Source organism: Bombina bombina, chromosome 2, assembly GCF_027579735.1.
Source record: "Bombina bombina isolate aBomBom1 chromosome 2, aBomBom1.pri, whole genome shotgun sequence".
Taxonomy (NCBI): Eukaryota; Metazoa; Chordata; class Amphibia; order Anura; family Bombinatoridae; genus Bombina; species Bombina bombina.
The window spans coordinates 1,218,172,278-1,218,189,482 of record NC_069500.1 but is presented as its reverse complement, the minus strand read 5'-3'; the positions used below and the strand labels follow the sequence as shown (position 1 = coordinate 1,218,189,482).

The following is a 17,205-nucleotide window of genomic DNA, read 5'->3' as shown; positions in this document are numbered from 1 at the left end:
CCATTATTTAAGTTTTGACAAATTTACTATAACTACGTTGAGAAAAATACTCACCTAATGAAAATATTTCCCAAAGAAGAACTCCAAAAGACCACACATCACTTTGAGTTGTATATATTCTATCGAAAATAGTTTCTGGTGCCATCCATTTAAGAGGAAGTCTAGCCTATAAGAGATAAATATTTAAGTAAGCATAAAAAATGCATAATATAATAGGTAGTACAATAGGAACTGTCAGACTAATAAGACTGCAGTTACTTACATCTCCCTTACGGACATAATCAGGGTCTTTGTACACGTCTCTTGCCAAACCAAAGTCACAGATTTTGACCACATTATTTTCAGCCAAAAGTATATTTCGAGCTGCCAAATCCCTGTGGATGCACTGGGGGAAAAAAGTTAGACATCGCTCTGTGAGTACAAGTGAGTTAATCAGTGCTTAAGACACTGACATTCTGATAACAAAAAAAAGCGTGTGCTCTAATTTGTTAAGAATATTACATTTTTGTTTTACCAACACTAACTATGTGATTAACTCCAAAAAGAGTTAAAAATAAAGAACCACACGAAAGCCACAAGCATTGCAGCTCCTGAACAAGAAACAGCGAGTGAGCCAATAAGTCAAATGGGCCAATGACCAGGGGTTCCTGACTGAGTGTCACGCCGCACTGCTCTAGCCGTTGCTAGGGGCGCGGCGTCTCCTTCCCTGCTCGTTGCCAGGGGCAGTGTCGGCTCAGATGCGTGCGGAGCTGACGTCATCGCCACATGCTCCTGATGCCGGTCAGACCTCAGTGGTGCGAATCCTGCGCCTATTTAAACTTCCCCAAACAATCTGTCACTGCCCAAGTATAGGTGTTACTTTTCATACTCCTGGGTGTGATAGATCGTTCTTTCTAAGTGCCTGATTACTGTTGCTGAACCTGCCTGTCTGACTACTCTACCTGCCTTAACCCTTAAACTGCTGGATTGATTACTGTTGCTGAATCTGCCTGTCTGACTACTCTAACTGCCTTAACCCTTAAACTGCTGGATTGATTACTGTTGCTGAACCTGCCTGTCTGACTACTCTACCTGCCTTAATCCACAATCTGCTGGACTGCTTAACTGTTGCCAAACCCTGCCTGCCTTACCATTCTAGTGGTTTATCCTTGGACTGCTTTGCTGTTGCCAAACCCTGCCTGCTTGACCATTCTAGTGTTTTTATCCTTGGACTGCTTTGCTGTTGCCAAACCCTGTCTGCCTTACCATTCTAGTGGCTTATCCTTGGACTGCTTTGCTGTTGCCAAACCCTGCCTGCCTGACCATTCTAGTGGTTTATCCTTGGACTGCTTTGCTGTTGCCAAACCCTGTCTGACCATTCTAGTGGTTCATCCTTGGACTGCTCTGCTGTTGTCTCTGGGGACTGTCCTGCCTGTGGTGAGTGCCGCCTTCCTCATCTTGCTAACTTTCTCTGCTCTGGGATATTCCCTATCATTCCGGCTCAACGCCGAGATAACAAGACTACTGGCCGAGTTTGGTCTGATAGAGGAGTATCCCACAAGCGTTACACTGAGAGCTGTAATGATTGCAAGGTTAAAGATACACTGAACCGAAATGTTTTCTTTTGTGATTCAGATAGAGATTTTAAGCAACTTTCTAATTTACTCCTATTATTAAATTTTCTTCATTCTCTTGGTATCTTTATTTGAAATGCAAGAATGAAAGTTTAATGCTGGCTCATTTTTGGTGAACAACCTAGGTTGTTCTTGCTGATTGGTGGATAAATTCATCCACCAATAAAAAGGGCTGTCCAGATTTTGAACCAAAAAAAAGCTTAGATGCCTTTTTTATCAAATAAAGATAGCAAGAAAATGAAGAACAATTGATAATAGGAGTAAATTAGAAAGTTGCTTAAAATTGCATGCTCTATCTGAATCACGAAAGAACAAATTTGGGTTCAGTGTCCCTTTAAACTGTACATGCCCTTTTTTCATCAAGATAGCACACAAATCCCTGATTTATACTACCTGTCTCCAATCTTTTATATATTGAGACGCTCTTTGAAAACCCACCTATTGAGAGAGGCGTTACCATCTCTCCTCTGTTTTTCATGCTAACCAAAATAAATCTTTAACTGCCTTGACTCACTGCTGAAACTAAAATCCCTGTGACAAGCTACCCCTAACCTTATGTCTCTGCACCCTCAAACTGTAGACTGTAAGCTCTCCGGAGCAGAGCCCTCTTCCTCCAGTACTAGATTTGTTTAGTTTGTTATGTTTTTGTATCTTATTACAAATCCTTGTCATTGTATACCCCTATCTCTGTACCCAGCACTACGGAATTTTGCGGTGTTTTACAAATAAATGAGAATAATAATAACTTATATGTTCATCTTATTCTCTATTGATTTTATTTGATCTCCTCAGATAAGGATTTATTTTCCAGTATACATAAAATAATATAATAAGTTGTTACATTTGACTATTCTAACTCTTTTTGGAATGTCACCTACCATATTAACATTTTTAAAGTGGAAGACATCAATGTATTGCTCACCAAATGTATATAGAGATTTTGTGCAAATCACAATGACAATTCTATTCCATATAAATATGCTTATTCAGAACTTACTTTACGGGATGCCATATACTCCATGCCTCGTGCCACCTGGAAGCTATAGGAGATCAAATCCTGCATACATAAAGGATTCCTGTCTTCAGAAACTGTAAAACAACAGATGAGGTCACATAATGAATTGAAAAAAACATTACAGTGTTTTACAGCAGGATCTGAAAACTCATAATCAATTAAAAGCAGCTTATTTTAGATCAAGAAATTATATAATTGCAATGGGAGTCTATCCTTCCTTAGTTTTATTTACAATTTTGTATTTAAATACACTTTGGATGCATTGCTCAGGTTAGCATATTAAAAATACTATTTCATACACAAATGGTATTTTTACTTAAAGAATATTAAGCTAAAAAAAGATAATGTGTAGTATTTCAGCATGTAGTAAAAGTTTAAGAAGCTTAAATTATTTTTAAAACTAACAGGAAGTGTGTGTTTGTGCACAGCTCATCCCTGGGTACAGATTGCTCACTGGCTTATAAACTTGTATAGATATAATGGTGGACAATGAAATAGCCCTCTAGCATGAAAAGATAAATCCCACACAGAAACATTTGTTTTACAAAAACATATAAAACATTTTAAAATGGCACCTTTTACATGACACAACAAAAACTTTAAAGTATCTTTAAAGGGACAGAGTACCCTAAAATTGTCTCCCCTTTAATTTGTTCCCAAAAAAATAGTTTACATGTTGGACTGTATAAGGAGCCCCGGAAGGAATGACATTGAGGGCAGGGGCTTATGACCACACTGCAGGCCAATAGCAGTGGGTTGCCAAGCAGATTAACGGGAGGAGGAGCTGGGGGAAAGGGTAAGTGGGTAGTGAGGCGGAAGCCAGCAGCAGTTTTCCTTGTGAAGCGGGAAAAGCTCCCTCCCTCCCTTTGTTTTAAGGATTCGAGGTTGTCGCAGCTGGGGCGGGTGCTGGCCTTATCAGGAGAGTTTTAAGCTGAAATGGTACCTCATCGGACGATGGGAGAGAGTTTAACAAAAGGGGGCGTGCCTGGCAGTAGCCAGTGGAAGGCACGTGTGGTGGATGATGGGCGGCACCCCAGGGTTTGTAACCACATTGGTTAAGTGGTTGTTTTACTTGTAAACACTTGTTTGTGTTAATAAATGCGGGCTGCGGCCTTTTGTTACCCCAACTCTGGTTGTGTATTATTGGGTTGCATAAAGAGTGCCGAGTGTGTGAGTCATAAATTCTTCACAAATAACTAATTTACCTTTATTTGGCATTTGAAACAGTAAATTGTGCCTGTGTTATCCCCACCTAAACTCAAAATGGCAATGCTTAAAGGGACAATATACCATAAAATTGTTTTTCCCTTAATGTGTTTCCAGTTACTTTTTTTACCAGCTGCAGAGTATAAAATGTATGAGATTTGCTTTTTTTAAGGCTTATTTGTGTATGTGAATTAGCTGATTTTGTATTTTGAAGCCCCAACTAATAAAATGGGTTGAGCTTGTAAGTATAATCAGATCTCATTACTTTATCACATTGTGTACATATACTTGCTTCTTTATCTTATATTTGTCCATAAACCAATCACCAATACTTGGAGAAAACAATGGAAAATTAACATTTTATTACATTATATCTTCTATAACCCACTGTGAGTGTAATTTCTTCTACTGGCTGTGTTAACACAGCTTGGCCTTGAGGCCAAAAACTTTCAGGATGGGTGGGGATAGCACAGGCATAATAAATTATTTCAAATGCCAATATAAGGGTAATGGAAATACTTGTAAACCATTTAATACACTGCAGCAGGTAAAGTGGATCATTGGGAACAAATTAAAGGGGAGAACATTTTTGAGTAAACTATCCCTTTACGTATAGGCTATAGAAAAGCTGTGTAAACATATCCAGCAGAAGAAATTACACTCTCAGTGGATGTTAGGAGAGATAAGTAATAGAATGTTAATTTTCAATTGTTCTCTCTATGTATACGGCTTTGGTATACAGACAGATATAAGATAAGTAAGCATTTGTGTGCACAGAAATTGATAAAATAAGAAGAAATTGTTTCCATGCAAGCTCAGCCCACTTTAATGGGTTGTGGTTTTAAAGGTCGCACTTTGCCATATATTTTATACTCTTCAGCTGGTATAACAAGTCACTGGGAACAGACTAAGTGGAAAACAATTTTACAATAAACTGTACATTTAAAGTGAAGGTCAATTTTCAAATTTTATTTTTAAAAATACTTTTAAAAACAGGGGCACTTTCATTGATGAAAATTAACATTGCACTGGATTTGAAGAAATACTTACCTTTTACTTCTGCAAAGCCGGATCGACGATCCTCCTTCTTCTTCTTCCTGCTGTAGACCACAGCAATGACGAAACTGGCTTCCTCCAATCACAGCCGGGTATCACGAGCTGGACGCTCTGGGGTGCAAGCCATGATTGGAGGAAGCCGGTTTTGTCATTTCTGACGTCAGTTCAGAGGAACTGAGGCTGAGATCGGCTATCCGGCGTTGCAGAAGTAAAAGGTAAGTATTTCTACAAATCCAGTGCAATGTAAATTTTCATCAATGAAAGTGCCCCGGTTTTTAAAAATATTTTTAAAAACCGGGCACTCATTGATGAAAATTGACCTTCACTTTAAGAACTATGGTATAAGAACTCTAGAAAAAAACTCCATGAGTACACTAATTTCAGTGGACCAGTATTGAATTCCAGCATAACATATTTCTATGTTAGTTAATAAAGAATAAATAAGTTTGTACCTTCTTCTTCTTCTACATCACTGAGTGATTTCTCTTCTGCAAACCCAGAACTTGCTGAGCTCTGACTACTTGCGATGCTATCTAAACGACGCTTGAGATCCCCCGGAATTTCACCCACATAGTGTTGTTTGCAGTGTCTGTAACGGGAAGATTTGGTCTGCAAGAAGGAAAAGAAAAAATAATTAATGCTACTGCACAAATGAACAATGTTTACATACACTCATAAACAACTGTAGATTATAATGAAGCTGAATCAGAAAAGATGTGCTGTTTTGTCATATGATTTGTATTTGATAATATTTAGGACGGGGACAATTAACAACATTTAATTTGTTAGCACTAAGAAATGCCTCACATAACGCACACTGCCTCAGTCTAGTTGCTGCTTTACCATCAAGAAGGTAGAGGTTTTTTCTTTAGCTAATGTGTGTTCTCTTTTTAGTCAAATTTATTATCATTATATAACTAATTTGCTACAAACTCATTTGTGAAGAACAAAAGCTGCTTAGCATTGTGTTCTTTCACAGCATTTCACTTCCCTATCCGTGAGATCCATCACAGGAGACAGGAAGAAGCCAGTGCAGTGACACAGCAGTCTTAGTCTATTGATGCTAGAACGTAAACAAGTGGTGTTCCTGTCCAAGACAGTCATGCCAAACTAATGAAGTGTACACTAGATACCTTGTATAAAACAAATTCACTCCTTTTGCTTCTTAGGTAAGCAGAGAGATTTCCAAATCTGCAGTATTCCACAATCACCATCAACGGACCTGCAAAGGAGGAGTAAATTATAAATTGATTGTATATCATAATTAAGAGGTATTATTGGCAGAAACAAATGAACTGCTTATACTACTATATAGATGACTAGACATTTTCTTAAATGCTGCAAACAGTTCTGGGGTCCATATTTCTAGAAAGAGGAGGGAATATAAACTATACAAATGAGGACTACTTAATGGACCATTGTCTAAAAACTAAAAATTACAAAGAACTTAAATAGACAGTCTAATCCAAAATTGTTATTGTTTAAAAATATAGCTAATCCCTTTATTACCCATTCCCCAGTTTAGCATAACCAACACTGTTATAGAAATATACTTTTTACCTCTGCGAATACCTTGTACCTAAGGCTCTGCAGACTGTCCCTTATCTCAGGGCTATTTATTTATTATCTATTAACTTTATTAACATTTTAGGCAGTTAGTGCTTTGTCCTGCACATCTCCACGGGAGAGAGCACAATGTTATCTATATGGCCCACATGAACTAGCAGTCTATTGTTATGAAAAGCTAATACAAAAAAACATGTGATAAGAGGCTGTCTATAGTGGCTTAGAAACAGGCAGAAATTTAGAGGTTTAAATGTTATAAAGTGTATTAGTATATCACTGTTGGTTGTGCAAAGCTTGGGAATGGGTAGTTAAGGGATTATCTATCTTTTTAAACATTAACATTTTTTAATTAATAAAGAGAAGGGAAAGAGGTGATATTATAAAAACCTTCAAGTATATTAAGGTATTTAATATTGCTGAGGATGAAGACATTTTTTTTTACCAAAGAGCAACACCAGAACAAGAGGTCATGTTCTCAAACTGGATTGTAATATATAACAGAGATATTGGGGCCCATTTATCAAGCTCCGGATGGAGCTTGAGGGCCCGTGTTTCTGCAGGCTCGCTCCATAACCTGACCGCTGCTCCATAACCTGACCGTCTACTCTGAGCAGGCGGACAGACATTGCCGCAATTTAACCCGATCGGGTTGATTGACATGGCCGCAAATCTGCAGGGGGCGGTGTTGCACTAGCAGCTCACAAGAGCTGCTGGTGCAATGCTGAATACGGAGAGCGTATTGCTCTCTGCATTCAGCAAGGTCTGTCAGACCTGATCCGCACTGTCGGATCAGGTCCAACAGACCTTTGTTAAATAGGCCCCATTGTCTTAAACATTCCATGCTTAATATTTCTAGTGTGCGGAGTGCAGAGAGAAACATATTGCAAGGCAGCCAAGGGTTAACTAAACACGTTCACACCATCAGCAAAAGTATAACATGTTTTTATACAATTGGGCTTACAAACCTCCTGGTTTTGTGCACGCTCCAAGTAAATTTACAACATTAAGGTGGTGACCAATATGGCTGAGTATTTTTAGCTCAGACATTAATGCCAGATGCTCACTTGAAGTTGCCCCATCTATAAACAAAATAAAAAGTGAAATATGGTAAAATAAACAATGTTGTAAACATCACCATAAAAATATTTTTATTTAGGTTACATATAATCTTTAAAAACCTGTCAAATGTTTTTTTATCTATTTTAATGTTAAAGTTATTGAAAAGTTTAAGGAATTAAAGCCCGATATCTAAAATTAATCTTAAAAACAAGGGCACTTTAATTCATTAAACTTTACAATGACACTTTTTTTTCACAATACTTACAATTTCGTTACTGTAAATAGACCAGCGATCCTCCGCCCGCATCTTCTTCTGTATTTTGCATATGGATGACGAATGAGGCTTCCCCAATCATTTTGTACCCCACGAGCTGGGTGCCAATTGGGGCACACAACGATTGGAGGAAGCTGGATTTATCATCGTTCTGCAAAATGCAGAAGAATATGAGGGCGGTAAGTATTTAAAAGTAAGTATTTAAAAAAAAAAAAAAGCGTCGTAAAGTTTAATGAATTAAAGTGCCCCTGTTTTTAAGAGTGTTTTTAGATACTGGGCTTTAATTTGTTAAACTTTATAATCACTTTAATTCTTTATTGCGATAATAATTTTTCACTCATTAGAGTGTCCATAATTTGCAAATTTGCAGAATATTTCAGTTATCCTATAATAAAGCCTAAAGCTCCCACGTGGCAGCAGTGTCACTGGTTTTATTGTAACGAGCAAGCCCTTCCTTGTACCTACTACAAAAGCTACTTAACAAATGTGTTTGGCACTTGGTAGGGAGATAGTTAATACCTAGCAAAATTCATATGGCCATAGGGCTATAGCTGAGCATAAAATGATGCTCCCTTGCATATCTTGAGAAAAAACATACATATTTATGGTAAACTTGTCTGTATTTACCTTTCAGCATTTTTACTGCGACAGTCTTACAAGTAGCAGTTGTGTCAATGCCAAATGCGTCAGCTTCCATGACTTGTCCAAAAGCCCCACGGCCTAAAGGTTTTCCTGTTATGTACAAATGCAAAGTTTACCATAAACAAAGCTAAAACTTAAAAAAAAATACATTGATGTAAATAATACTTAATATTTGGAAGTCTCTAAAGGGTCATTAAACACTAAATACATTTTATAAGCATAGTATTGAAGTTAGTCTCCACATCCCTCTAGTCATGGGTGCCGCCATGTTGAAATCTAGTTTTCACTACATTCTAGTGCTGACCTGTTTGCACATGTGCAGCAACTCTCCTTCAGATACCTGCAGTGTAACCTAAGTTCCATAATGGCAACATCCATGATTAGAGGGAGGTGCATGTATTTAGTTTTTAGGGTCCCTTTAAGTGATGGTTTATTTTTACAAAGTGTAGATAAAATGTGTTACTATAAAAGGGACATAAAATAAAAATTAAACTTTCATGGTTCAGTAAAAGCATGCTATTTTAAAGGGACTTTAAACACTTAATACATTTTATAAGTATCGTATTGAGACTATTCCCAGCCTCTCTTGTCACGGAGCCGCCATATTGAAATCTCGCTTTTACTACATTCCAGTGCAGACATATGTTTTCATATGTGCAGCAACTCTGTTCCGAAACCGGCATTAAAAACCCATCATTAAAGGGAGATGCATGACATTTTTTATTGTTTAAAGTCCCTTTAAGAGAATTTTCCATTTACTTCTATGGACAAATTGACTTCATTTTTTAGAATCCTTTAATAATTTACATGGCACACAAATGCCTCTTATCTTGGCTCACCAGATGTGTTCAGTTATCTCTCAGTAGCACATTGCTGCTCTGGAGCTGACATCAACTATTTGTTTGCCCCTTTTGGAGTGGGGTGTTAAATACATAGTTAAATGCAAGCAACATAAAAATAATAAAATGCTCAACCATAGTTTAGAATAAATCATATTTATTGTGCAGATTGAAACTCACCAAGCTTTAGACGATCTCTTGGGAACTCCCATTTGTTGGCATCATAGAACAGTCTTTCACACAGTTCTTCTACTGGAACTTCTCCAGGGTCCATAATTATTGACAAGTAGTCAGTTTTTAGTTCCCCTCCATTGGGCTGGAAAAATAATAGTCCAGGTCACATACGTTTTATAAACCACTGGGGGGGTTGTGAATACTATGGGATTATCTCTGCCAGGTTTTGACACCAATGGGTTCCAGTACTCTAATAATAACCCAGGTCTACACTTCCCCACGTTTCCCACACATGAATCATAATTAATCTCCATGTGCAAAAGAAGCCAAGAATGTTTTTTTTTGTTTTTTTTTTATGGCAATTGCAATTAAAAACAAATTAAATTACCCTTAGTAGCCCATGCAAAATTATTGTGGTATTGAAAAGAAAAATGTGCCTGTTGATGTAAGCACAATTGAGAGAAAAAACACAAAAGGCCGCTAGTCAGATTTCATTTGTCAGATATGGAACATGCTAAATGGACAGTAACAATATTGTTTAATTACCCTCTTTACGGTCCGCAGGATGATTACAAGAAGCAACCAAAAGAACAGTGCAATCACCCCAGTTCCAATCAGAATAATGAGCTCAAGGTTTGTTTTTTCTTCTGAGCCTAAATCAGAAATAAATGAATGTTTCAGTTTGACGTTTTTGAGCAGCTGTAAATGTATTGAGTACAACAATCACTGCAGCTCAGCAGGAACACACTAGACTTTCCCCCCCATTTTATGATAATACTAAAAAATATGAATTCTCTAAATTTTTAAAGAAATTCTGACATTTAAAAAAAATGCATAAATCTGAACCTTGTTAAATTTATAGTAAATTAAAAGTCAGTTTGTTCTGTTAACATTCACTAAAATGCATCTTGCTTAAGAATTATCTGTGTCTTTATTCAAAATGTAATATGTGTATATTTTGTTATTTTAGAGAAATATAGTCTACATAAATCTCTTATTATAAAAATAACTCTTCCATGAATCTGATAAGCACAAATCCAGGGGTCAAGTCCTACAAAAAAAGTGTGGGAACTCACCAAGACTTCCACCCACCACTCACAATTAATATGGTTTTATATACATATACACACACACTTACACACACACTGTATATATATATATGTATATATATATATATATATATATATATATATATATATATATATAATCTATGCACTTTCATTAATGAAAGCAAATTAAATTCAATGAATGGTTGAATGGTTGCCTTTGGGCCTGAGAATCCTCCTCTGTCACAGAGTCTCACTTATTTAAGGTGCAACAGTCCTATTTCTGCTGAAGGGAGTTAAATAACCCCAGAGCAACCCAGACAGAAATGTAAGCACCATGTGTTCCACACAGTGCATGGTAATCACACAGCAGAAGCACTGACAGGCTTGCATTTAGCATATTATAGGAAGTGTTACTGCCCCATTACTAGAGGATCCCACTATCCCTCTAACCAAACTGTGCTCCAGCTCCTTCCACCAGCAGCAGCACTGTTTACTGAAGCATTTCTGTTCTCTGTCCAGAGGGAACTTAGTTCCTCCTGCAAAAATAGTGCAGGAACTAAGTTCCCATGTGTTCCCGCTCGACTTGACCCCTGCACGAATCTGATAAGCATGTCATATATGAAGATGTCTTTCATATTTCCCCTGCTTACTCTTTTTAGTATATTTTTATCCCTCGCAAAGGGGTTAAACTCAAAGGTAAAATTAAAAGGTTTGCAACTCTCAAATAGAACTTTACTTATGAATTTATCTCATTTGCAGAATTAAACAAATAGGAGTCTATCAAAATACTTTAGAAAAGCTTTTCAAATGAATTATCTACAAAAAGCTGCTTAGAATTTTAAAAGTGAATTTTGTAGGAAAAAATTGTTAGATTGATTTTTCTAAAGAATTGTGATCGACCCGTAGTTATCTAAGGCCAGAAATGCAAATATTAACACTAATAAATGATGCATGTAAGTATGTTTTCAAATTTTCCTTTAAAACTTTACACCAATATTAGGATTGCATTAATCTTTTAACCCCTTATTTAACTAATTACATTCTCACCGTTTACTGCAAAGTACATTTCAGCCACAGTGCATCCCAGGTCATTGCAGGCCCTGCAGGAATAGAAGCCTTCATCTTGTCTCCTGACTCTTTGTATGCTTAATGTTCTATTCTGGTCTTTTAAAATGATTCCTGAAAGAAAAAAAGTATATGTTTATCTTTGCAGATATGTGCATATAGTTAAAGTTAGCATGGATATGATTTTTTTGTTTTAGGTCTCCTTTGCACCCAGATCCCCACTTAGCAAGTTAAACAGCTACCAAGCTAAAGTGTGACTTTCTAAAATTATTTGAGGGAACTCACAGTACTGATGATACTTCTTAGATAATCTCACCAAAGGAGTGAGCTTTAGAAAATTGGGCACTAAGGGTCAAGGGTCAAAGTGTAGTCAATGGTTTTTCAAATTTCTGCAACTGTACATTGATATAAGACATAATATATAAAAGAATATCCTGTATGCAGGTCTATCTAGGTCTGTATAATAACACAGCTACCTTACAGTCACATTAAACAGTTTTTACTCTCTTTCTTCAAAAATTGTGGGCTTTCCAATTCTAAGAATTGGAAGTGCACAGTACAGATTTTACAAGCTTAAATTCTACATCAGAGATGGACAACCAAATTGCCAATGGGAAAAGGGGTATTCCTTCAGAACCCCAAAGGACTTTATATTAGCATTAATCCATTTGTTGGATTCACAGTAGTATGGTTAATATCTACCATGTGAGATAAAAAGTGGATTATGAAAGTCACAGGAATAGGTAGTAAATGCTTTTTGGGGTTACAATGTGCTTTTTTTTAATTGTTTAAAAGTTAATCTAGTTAATAAATTGATTGCCAGCTAATATGTGCTACTGTTGTGATTTAGATTCGCCAAGGTGACTTGCTCCAGCATATTAATTACGAATAGAGCTTTACCTGAGTCTCCAATGAGAATGTCATTATTTTTAAACCAAAGGATTTGTGGGTCAGGAATCCCAGTGGCTTGGCACGTCACTTCCACAGTTTCACTAACATTTGTAGTTTGATTCTTCAAATCATTTAGAATTTTTGGTAGTTTTTGTGCTGTGTATAGAAAAAAAAAAACACAAATAAAAACAATGTATTGCTAAATAAGGTAGACTTTGGTAATTTTTCAAATTTACATATTTTAACATGCAGTATAAAGGCTATGGATTCCTTTCAATGCCACTAAATACAACCAATCATACTTTAATTTAAAAAAAAAAATGCATTAAAATAAGATTATGCTGATGTAATGCTTATTTTTATAATATTGTTTTCCGCATAGACATTACTTTTTTGCATTTCAAACCCTATAACTGCCAGAGAGTTATAAGGTGTTGCTACCCAATACACTTCAGTCCTCTCTGGAAACAATGTGTAAAAAGAAGGTATATAAAATCTGCTTAAATGATTTACCAGAACTAAAGAATAAGCTTATGATTCTTTAATAGACAGAGTTTTATCAAACTATGTAACGTGCTCCTTACCTAGAATAGTAATGTGCTTGATCAAGCAGTATCTCTTCTGGGTTTTTTTGTCCTGGGCCATACATACATAGTTTCCCTGCTCATTTAAGGACACATTATGCAAGAGGAGATCTGAAGTTACATTATCCCCATCAATTTCTGAGTTTGTAGCCTTCAGCTTTGTGATAGCATCCAAATTTCTGCACAGTGGCATTGGCCAACCACTACGATGCTTTTCCATTGTACTGGGGCTTAGCTTGTACCACAGCAAATGCTCATAGGTAAACCTATCAGCAGAGCATCTCAAGGTCACATTATCTTGTTCAGTTAGCTTGCGCTGAGGATGCACGTTAATTTCAAGTCCTCCTACAAAAAACAAAAAGGTTTTCTATTACTAAAACATGTAACTTCTTCATTACAATTACTAAATAATAAACTTAATCAACATCTTCAATTATAATTACAGCAAATAAAGTAATGGAAAAAAAGATTAACAAAAAAAATAATACTTATCAGTTAAAGGACCACTCAATACAATAGAATTGCATGATAAACAGGTGTATAATAAAAAGACAATGAAATAACACCTACTCTGAATTTCAAATAAGCAGTATATTTTTCTTTGACAAATTTATTTTTTCTCCCATTTTCTGGCCCCCTTTATCATGTGACAGACATCGGCCAATCACAGACTAGTATACGTACGCCCTGTGAGCTTGTGCACATTCTCAGTAGGATCTTGTTCCCCAGAAAGTGTGAATTTAAAAAGACTGTGCAAAATTTCATAATAGAAGTAAATTGTCTGAAAACTGCATGCTCTATCTGGATCATAATAGTTTATTTTGACTTGAGTGTCCCTTTAAGTTGGTTTGAACATTTTGTATTTGAAGGATTAATATAGAAATACTGAGAAGCTGGGTAAAGTTATGCGTACAAAGAAAAGACATACTTACTTGTAACATGAAATGCAATAATTCTTTCATCTTCTCCAGCTTGGTTAGTGGCAGAGCATTTGTATACAGCAGATACATTGGCTACCCGAATGACCAGCTTGCTCACTGTCTGAAAAAATAAAAGAAATTTATAGGTATGGAAAATTAGCGTCATAGTTTTCCAATAAGAGTAAAAAGGTTACTGGTCAGGAGAATTACAAAAACGTATAGAAAAAAAAATCTATATGTGAGTGTGCGTATATCATAATCCTGAGAAAAACCTAATATATAGTGTGTACTGTATACAATAAAGGTACTTACCTTAATTTTACCATCTATAATATATGTGTGAGTTTCATTTGTTTCAATTGAATTCCCACCATGTTTGTCAGAAATGTCTTTCCAAGCAGCACAGCTATATGGGTTTTTCCCAAGATCATATTGCCTGTAAAAATATAAATATTCTGAATATAGATATACAAATGTGGACACATTTGTTTATCAAAGGCAGTAACTTAATAAATAGTTGCAAGGCTGCAGGTCTTACATGGAAGTGTGTCTTAATAATAGAATTGAGTTGTTTCTAATCTAGGATCAAATGTTCATTCATAAATTTTCATTTTGAGTTAATAAGGGGGTAAGGAAAGAGGGGAGTCATAAAAATAAGTGTTTTTTATAAAGGTTTTCTGTAGGATGGCAGGAAGTACTCTTGCACCAAAGGAAGACGCTAGAGGAAGTCATCTGAAAAACAACAACAGGAAAGCGGAATACTCTGAGCCCTCGCACAGGAAGTCTGTCCTTGTGCACAGGTCTGATAAGGGAAACCCTGTGGGCTCTGTGCAGGATCTCTGTCTATCAGTCTTTACATCAATCAGAGCATTTCCTTTCAGATGGCCTTTCACACAGATAGCAATAAACGCTGCACTTAAAATTTGATTAGGTCGGCAAACTGTACTGTACTGTGTGTAAATTCTATGTAGAGGAGTTCATACAGACACCTTTATGAATATAGTGTATGTAGAACAACAACAGACACAACCTGCATATACTATATTGTACACTCGATTTTTCTTTGCATAAATGTTTTGTAGATGATCCATTTATATAGCCCATCTGGGAGTGTTTTTGTAACAATGAATAGTTTTGGTTATTTTTTAATAACATTGTGATGATTTTCAGACTCCAAACCAAGCCCCAAAGTATCAGATGTAGACCCAGGTCTACAGATTATTGATGATATTGTTTGTGTAATCTGTCGTTTCCTATGCAGGGAAGGGGGGGAGTGTCTGCTCTTTTCTACTTCCCCAACCCTTTTCACTGGGTGCCCCAGCCTAAGCTCAAGTAAGTTTTAAAAAAAATTGTATACAGGATCATTAGATCAGTATCTGTGCATATTCTTCTTTATAGTAGTTTCAATTCCATGCAGTTATATGAAAATTGGTGTAACTGTCCCTTTAACAATGACAATAAAGATGTAAAATAATATATATCCTTATCTTTAGTTTATGTTAATAATTCCAAATAAGCCAGGCTCTAAGTGCCAAGAATATTTTGTTCTGATAATAAAGCAAGTAGTCAAATAAAGGAAATATCTATGTTTATTAGGCATATATTAAGCTAAAGGAAAGGATATTTCCCCAGTTATACACAAGTGATAACATCTGTTGTTTAGCTATATGCAGGTTATCAAACTCCTCATTAGTTCTCAAAGATATTTTTAGAACAAAGAAAAAATGTGATTCTAAAAATCAAATTCACAAGTCACCAATATAAGAACAATACTGTACTACTACACTCTTATGGATTCATGTGTTTTTCAGGCTTACGTACACTCATCTGCACCAATCCAGAATGTGTAATTTAAATAAGTAATTGGTAATTAAAAACATATAGAGGATGAGAGTAAAATACTTTAAATTAAGACCAAGATAATAAACTGCACATTTCATTAGTAAATTTTCTTGCATATACTGTACATTCTATTGTAATATTGCTATGGTCTAGTTTGTTATTTTAGCACTAAACACATGTTCATTGTAAACTATCGGCTAGATTTAGAGTTGGGCGGTAGCCGTCAAAACCAGCGTTAGAGGCTCCTAACGCTGGTTTTTACCGCCCTCTGGTATTTGGAGTCAGTCAGGAAAGGGTCTAACGCTCACTTTGCAGCCGCGACTTTTCCATACCGCAGATCGCCCTACGCCATTTGCGTATCCTATCTTTTCAATGGGATCTTCCTAACGCCGGTATTTAGAGTCGTGGCTGAAGTGAGCGTTAGAAATCTAACGACAAAACTCCAGCCGCATAAAAAAGTCAGTAGTTAAGAGGTTTATAAAGCTCTTAACTACTGTGCTCTAAAGTACACTAACACCCATAAACTACCTATGTACCCCTAAACCAAGGTCCCCCCACATTGCCGCCACTCTATTAAAAATTTTTAACCCCTAATCTGCCGACCGCACACTGCTGCCACCTACGTTATCCCTATGAACCCCTAATCTGCTGCCCCTAACACCGCCGACCCCTATATTATATTTATTAACCCCTAATATGCCGACCGGACCGCGCCGCTATTATAATAAAGTTATTAACCCCTAATCCGCCTCAGTCCCGCCTCAATAACCCTATAATAAATAGTTTTAACCCCTAATCTGCCCTCCCTAACATCGCCGACACCTAACTTCAAGTATTAACCCCTAATCTGCCGATCGGAGCTCACCGCTACTCTAATAAATTTTTTAACCCCTAAAGCTAATTCTAACCCTAACACCCCCCTAAGTTAAATATAATTTTATTCTAACGAAATATTATTAACTCTTATTAAATAAATTATTCCTATTTAAATCTAAATACTTACCTGTAAAATAAACCCTAATATAGCTACAATATAAATTATAATTATATTGTAGCTATTTTAGGATTAATATTTATTTTACAGGCAACTTTGTATTTATTTTAACCAGGTACAATAGCTATTAAATAGTTAATAACTATTTAATAGTTACCTAGTTAAAATAATTACAAAATTACCTGTAAAATAAATCCTAACCTAAGTTACAATTAAACCTAACACTACACTAGCAATAAATAAATTAAATACAATACCTACAATTATTTACAATTAAACCTAACACTACACTATCAATAAATTAATTAAATACAATACCTACAAATAAATACAATTAAATAAACTAACTAAAGTACAAAAAATAAAAAAGAACTAAGTTACAAAAAATAAAAAAATATTTACAAACATTAGAAAAA

General features: G+C 35.9%; 1 protein-coding gene across 1 annotated transcript in view; it reads right to left on the bottom strand.

Annotated features, from left to right (window-relative positions):
* Positions 1-17,205, bottom strand: part of KDR (kinase insert domain receptor) — a 51,402-nt gene that overhangs the window by 10,334 nt on the left and 23,863 nt on the right. Inside the window, exons 11-24 of the mRNA XM_053703962.1 lie at positions 14,266-14,389; positions 13,966-14,074; positions 13,034-13,378; positions 12,459-12,605; positions 11,541-11,672; positions 9,991-10,097; positions 9,451-9,586; positions 8,417-8,521; positions 7,422-7,535; positions 6,024-6,112; positions 5,343-5,499; positions 2,611-2,702; positions 263-385; positions 55-166 (exon numbers count right to left, since the gene is read on the bottom strand). Of these exons, the coding sequence (XP_053559937.1) occupies positions 55-166; positions 263-385; positions 2,611-2,702; positions 5,343-5,499; positions 6,024-6,112; positions 7,422-7,535; positions 8,417-8,521; positions 9,451-9,586; positions 9,991-10,097; positions 11,541-11,672; positions 12,459-12,605; positions 13,034-13,378; positions 13,966-14,074; positions 14,266-14,389 (1,892 nt within the window). The remainder of the gene's footprint in view (positions 1-54; positions 167-262; positions 386-2,610; positions 2,703-5,342; positions 5,500-6,023; positions 6,113-7,421; positions 7,536-8,416; positions 8,522-9,450; positions 9,587-9,990; positions 10,098-11,540; positions 11,673-12,458; positions 12,606-13,033; positions 13,379-13,965; positions 14,075-14,265; positions 14,390-17,205) is intronic.